Genomic DNA, 6,000 nt, shown 5'->3' with positions numbered 1-6,000 from the left:
GTCTGCTGGCTTCCAAAGACTGCATGGTCTCAACCTTTATTTTACAACCTGGAGTCCCCCATGTTGGGATCTGGTTCATGTCTGGGAGCTGCTTTCCCCCAAGCTCACTGCAATCCCCTCAAGTTCTATCTACTTGAGGAGGGATAAGGCCGGAGCCTCCCTTCCCCTCACCTCCCGCGCCAGGCCGACAGTGCGGGAGAGGCGCACCTGAAGAACAAGAAAGCCACATCAGCCAGGAAGACTGGTGAAAGCCTCGGTTTAATTGGAGACAAGATCGAAGGATTGCTTCTCGATCAATGGACTGACTGATAGAGTGGACAACACTCAAGGGGTCCTCTGTAACCTCCCTGGATGGAGGAGCCCTGATTGGGGGTGGGATGGTCCATCTGGATTGTAGCCAGTCCCGCCCAGCCCTGGGGCAGGGGGAGGGACAGGCTCTGCTCAGCCCTCACCCCCTAGATGAACTAACTCTCCCACCAAACAACAGCGCTGAGCCCACACTTTTGGGGTCTATGGTACAGTTTGTATAATACAGCAGGAATAGGGACTCTCCCACTGGGAGCTCCCCACCCTTCTTTCCCCTGACCAGGTCAGCCAGGGATGGGCAAGTTTATTTTCCCTTTTTGCCTCTGCAGAATAATTTACAAACAAACCTTACAGTATATACAAAAAAAAAAAAGAAGAAGAAGGAAGGAAAAAAAAAAGAAAACCAAAAAAAAGGCCCACCCCGGTTGCCAGCTAGGACAGAAACTACTTTCACTACAAAAATGAACCCTGTACAGTATCATGAGGGTGGGGGAGAGTATACTCCCCAGTGGGATAGACAGATGGCAGGCTGAGGGGAAGAAGGAGGCTACAGTACCGTGTGCTCAGAATTGGAGAAGTGGGGGCAATGAGACAGGCCCTGCCCTGCCCAACTGCAGAACCAGGCCAAGGGGTATAGGGGAGATGGAAGAGGGGATCTTTCCTTCCCAACATTCCCCCATGGCTTGGAGAAAAATGGTCTTGCATCTGTCTGTCATATTGCTCAGGGCGGGGGGGATTGTTAGGGGGAGAGAGGGAGGCTTGGCAAGGTGAGACAAAGGAGAAATGACTTTGGTGCCAGGGTGGGAAGGGATGCCCAGAAAGGGAATGTAGGTGTACACCATTATTGCTTCCTCCTAGGGCAAAGGGTTGGGGAGGGTGGCAGGAGGATGCTGGGGTGGGGGGCGCCTAGGATGGGGGCTTTGGGCCTGGCCCCACCCCACCCAAGGTGCAGGTGGGAGCCACTGCAACCCTCTCCTATGGCCGTGGGAATCATTAAGGCAGAAACAATAGGAGAAGCAGCTGGAAGAAGGGGGTGCAGCTCAGAGCTGTCCCGGCAGATGGATAAAATTCAAAGGAAACCCAACATGAAAGGGGAAAGGGATGGCAAGCAGAGGGAGCTCAGCCCTCCTCAAACCCCAGACCCCAGGCTGGTGGTGTGAATGTCCCTCCAATGTTCTCTCCTCCCAGCAACCTAAGATACAGTAGGTATCTCATGCCTTTCCAAGTCAGTATTGCCAGGTTTGTGCAAAATGAGGTGGAAGACTTCTGGAGGCGGGCGGGCAGTGAGCCTGAGAGGGGCTAGAGCTGGGGCCTCTCACAGTGACTCTCCCCCACCAGGCCACTGCCCAGAATGGCTATTCCTGGCTGGATTCCAGAAACCCTCCAAACTTCAGGAGAGCCTGGAAGGAGACCTTACGCCAGCTTGGGCCCAGGTGGAGAGCCCACAGAGGTTGGAAGACTGAGCCTGGGACCTGGGAGGGGTCGGGGTGGGGTAGGAGATGGACCAGGGGAGCCAGGAACAGGAGCATCTACAGTTGCTGTGTTTCATCCTGTTTTTTTTTCTTTTTTTCTTTTTTTTTCTAAAAATGTAACAATGAAAATTCCAAAAATAAAACCCCTTCCAGGACCTCAGCCCCTCCTTCCCCAGGCCCCACCTCCAAAAAGCGGCCTCATGGGTGGGGCTGGGGGTGGGGGGAGAGGGGAAAAAAAGAAAAGAGAAAAAACCACACTTTTCTGTTTTCTTTTTTCTTAGGAGGCCCAAGAGTCTTTGAGGCAGTGAAGGAGGCAGTTGGGGGATGATGATGGTGAAAGGAGGGAGGGAGGGCAAAAGGGTGTAGGGTCGGGGGCTCAGGTAGGGCTTCCAGCAGACCCCCACCCACCAGGGGCTGGGAGCGTGGGTGTGTCCTCGCCCGATGTCCCTGTGCAGGCATAGCATGCCCTCTTGGCAGCCTGATGCTCTTTCTGGGCCCCCACCTCGGCTGCCATGGAGGGGAGGCCCAGGAGGCCCGGGGCCGCCTCTGGAGTGGGTGGGGTCCACAAGGCAGGCAGAGTGGGGCTTTCAGGAGTCAGGGCTGGGGGGCTGCTGCAGCCTATGGCACCCACAGACACATCTGGGGATGTGGACTTGTCCTGGCCCACTGCCACACTGTCTGCTTGCTGTGTCAAGGACATTTCGTCTACCACCACCTCCGTGGGCAGGTCCTGGCCATTGACCTCCCACAGTTCCTCAGCTGGGGATGCATCCTGGGCCATGAATAATTCCTGCACCTCAATCGCACCCAGGGCAGAGGGCACCTCCTCCTCTTCCTCTTCCAGCGTCAGCTCGAACTGGAACTTCTCAGGTGGAAGTGGGTGGTCTGGCCCCTCTGGCTCCTCCTCAGGTGGTGGCGATGGGCTCTGCCGAATGGCACTGTAGTACCAGTCCCGGTTATCTTCCAACGTGTCCAAGATCTCCTGGGCATCTGGGTGGACCAAGTCAGCCCAAGTCTCCCACAGTGGGTGCACAATATAGTCAATGAAACCCACCTGGGGGAGGGAGAAGAAGGCATAATAAATTGGCGGCTCGCTGGTACAGACGGCACTGCCATGCTGGGGGATCTAATAAAATATAAATATTTTATTATTTATTTTTAGAGAGAGAGGAAAGGAGAGGAACATTGATGTATGAGAGAAGCATTGATTGATTGCCTCTCACACACACCCCAACCAGGGACTGGGCCGCAACCCAGGCATGTGCCTTGACCAGGAATCAAACTGGCAACCTGTCACTTTGCAGTACGACACCCAACCAATCGAGCCACACTGGTCACAGCGGGATCTGATAAAATTTAAACAATGCTGATATCATTTGACCCAGCTTTCTTGCTCCTCCAAATCTACCCTGGAAAAATTCTTGCATAAATAACAAAAAAAGAATCACATGAAATGTAACAAAAACTGGAAACACCTCCACATATACATCTATGGGAGATTTGTTTTTAATGTGGTTCCCACAGATATTCATTATGGCATCTTTTGCACCAAAGAGAAACTAGAAATAACTTTGTGGTAGACTAACACCCGGATATCATCTTCCCTACTTTTTTATTGGCAGAATCTTGATTTTATTTCCCTTGGGGATAAAATGCTTCCAGCTGAAAACTGCATTTCCCAGCCTCCCTTGCAAAGTGAAGATAGCCATGAGACCACCTGCAGACAGAAGATGCTGTGTCAGGGTCCTGCAAGGGGCGCTGCAGCAGCTATCAGAGGGCTTTCTTCCCTGGAATGTAGTCAGAATGGCTGGGGCTTCAACAGTATCTGTGACTGTGAGAGGTACCTCTGGGGACAGAAGCCCCACTCTTCAGAGGACAGAAGAGAATCACTGAAAGCTCTGGGTGCCTGCCGATTTCATGGAGCTGCAGAAAGTCCAACTCCCTTTCTCTAGGCTTTTCTTATATAAAAGGAAAAAAAGCTTTATTTTGTTTGAGTCACTGTGAATTTCATTTTTTTAAATTGATCTTTAGAGAGATATAGGAAGAGAGGGAGAGAGAAACATGGATTTGTTGTTCCACTTGTTTGTGCACTCATTGGCTAATTCTTATATGTGCCCTGACCAGGGATCAAACCCACAACCTTAGTGTATTAGGACGATGCTCTAACCAGCTGAGCCACCTGACCAGGGCCAAGTCACTGTGAATTTCTAACTCCTTAACACTAAAATGACTATTGACCCGGGGGGGGGGCGGGCGGGGGATGACTACACGAACTGTTATTTTTCTATATCTGGGTGAGCTAAATCTGCTGTAATAACTTGGACAGATTTTTAAGTCATTGTTGAAAAGAAAGGGCAAGACATATAAAATGGGTATATATTAATACAATTTATATTTTTTAAAAAGCTAGCCCTGGCTGGTGTGGCTCAATGGATTGAGAATCACCCCACCTGTGAGCCGAAAGGTTGTCAGTTTGATTCCCAGTCAGGGCACATGCCTGGGTTGCAGGCCAGGTCCCCAGGCCTGCAACCCAGGTGGGGGTGAAAGAGAGGCAACTAATTGCACATAGGTTTCCCTCTTTCTCCCTCCCTTCCCCTCTCTGTAAAAATAAACTTAAAACATCTTTTTTAAAAAAAAAGCTAAAAGTGCCCTGGCTGGTGTGGCTCAGTGGACTGAGTGCTGGCCTGTGAACCAAAGGGTCGCCAGTTCGATTCCCAGTCAAGACACATGCCTGGGTTGCAGACCCAGTCCCCAGTTGGTGACACGCAAGAGGCAACCACACATTGATGTTTCTCTCCCTTTCTCCCTCTCTTCCCCTCTGTCTTAAAAATAAATAAATAAAATCTTTTTTTTAAGCTAAAAGTTAAGTTGCCTGTGAAAATAACTACATAACAGAACTATGAAACTGGTTTTCATCAGGGGTGGGCCCAGGAGACACCTGAATGTTATACCTGGAAGAGGAGGGTACTCCCAGCATCCAGGGGGTGGAGGCCAAGGATGATGCTCAACACCATACAATGCACAGGATGGCCCCCACAGTAGAGAGTGGCCTGGCCCCAACTGTCAACAGAGCTGAGGCTGGACAATCCCGGTCTGGAAGGGCACGTACACTGAACTGGGGAAGGTGAGTCTCACTGGGAGGAGGCCAGAAGTGGGGAGGGCGACAGACTCTTACATTCACACTTCAGTGTTGACACTTTAAGGACACTGCTTTCCTGTCCCTCTGTTAAATTAATCAGGCACTGGATGAAGACCAGTCAATTCATCCCATTTCAAAATCCTCTGAAAATTAGGGGCCACATCACCAGACAGGTGAGGATATCGGCAACAGGCTGAGTCAACATAAGGTCTGTAACTGAAGTGCAGCTAAGTATTACCACTGATATTACCGTGGTTGCTGCAAATGAGTTACAACTCTCTGAATGAGGCCTGTGTGCCCAAGGCTCAGTTTAGTTGTTCTAGGTAGAAGAAAATGTTGCATATTTCCCATTAAGATAGAAAAGAAGAAAACAAACTAAGACTTGATGTGATAGCAGAGCAGGTCAGGACCTCCTGGGCCTTGAAGCTCCAGGCCAGGGTGGGGCGAGAAGCTGGTGCCCTGAAACTGTACCTGAGACTTCTCCACAGAGGCTGTGTGCTTGTCGCACATGGGGCTGATCTCCATACCACGCTCACGTTCACGGTCGCCCTGCTGGAAGAACTCAGCCATGATGCGGTCTGTCCACTGGCGGTACAGCTCCAGCGGCTTGGTGGGGTTGCTGAGGTCCGCACAGTGCACCATGTTCCTCAGGACCTGCATGGGGCACGGGAGCTTCAGGGGCTGTGCTCCTGTCTCAGTCTGAGGCCTCAGGCTTCCTCACCTTCCCCCTCTTGGGAGAGTGGGGAGGAGGGGTAGGGAGAAGACCAAGAGAGACAGAGGAATAAAGAGCGGGGTAAGTCAGGGAGAGAAGGGAGGGGGTAAGAAAGGGTTGATGGGGGGAAGGAGGAGAAAGAGGAGGGAGAGAGAGAGGTGGGTGGAGATGGAGAGATGGGGGAAAGAGGAGGGAGTCAGGAGGCAAAGGTGGAGGAGATGGTGGGGAAGAGGGGAGGGAGGGGTTGATAAAAGGAAGAAAGAACTGGGGGAGATGGCAAGAGGTGAGGGGCAATGGGAAGGAGAGATGTGGGGTGGAAGGGGAAGATGAAAGAGGGGAGAGGAAAACAGGAAATTGGGCAAGAGGGGAGC

The 6,000-nt window shown here is 51.6% G+C and overlaps 1 protein-coding gene across 6 annotated transcripts in view; it reads right to left on the bottom strand.

Moving 5' to 3' along the window:
- Positions 1 to 243: 243 nt before the first annotated feature.
- PDE4A (phosphodiesterase 4A) overlaps positions 244 to 6,000 on the bottom strand; it is a 45,783-nt gene continuing 40,026 nt past the window's right edge. For 5 of the 6 annotated variants that reach the window (XM_028519054.2, XM_028519052.2, XM_028519055.2 and 2 more), the window contains 2 exons: positions 5,389 to 5,571; positions 2,064 to 2,832 (listed from right to left, as the gene is read on the bottom strand). In XM_028519054.2, the coding sequence (XP_028374855.1) occupies positions 2,155 to 2,832; positions 5,389 to 5,571 (861 nt within the window). In that variant the 3' untranslated portion in view covers positions 2,064 to 2,154. Of the gene's footprint in view, positions 2,833 to 5,388; positions 5,572 to 6,000 lie in introns of all 6 variants that reach the window. The other variant, XM_036032324.1, reaches the window with a different exon arrangement.

The sequence above is a fragment of the Phyllostomus discolor genome, chromosome 8, assembly GCF_004126475.2.
Source record: "Phyllostomus discolor isolate MPI-MPIP mPhyDis1 chromosome 8, mPhyDis1.pri.v3, whole genome shotgun sequence".
In the NCBI taxonomy this organism is placed as follows: Eukaryota; Metazoa; Chordata; class Mammalia; order Chiroptera; family Phyllostomidae; genus Phyllostomus; species Phyllostomus discolor.
Note: the sequence above shows the minus strand (reverse complement) of the source record. Positions and strands in the feature narration are given on the sequence as shown.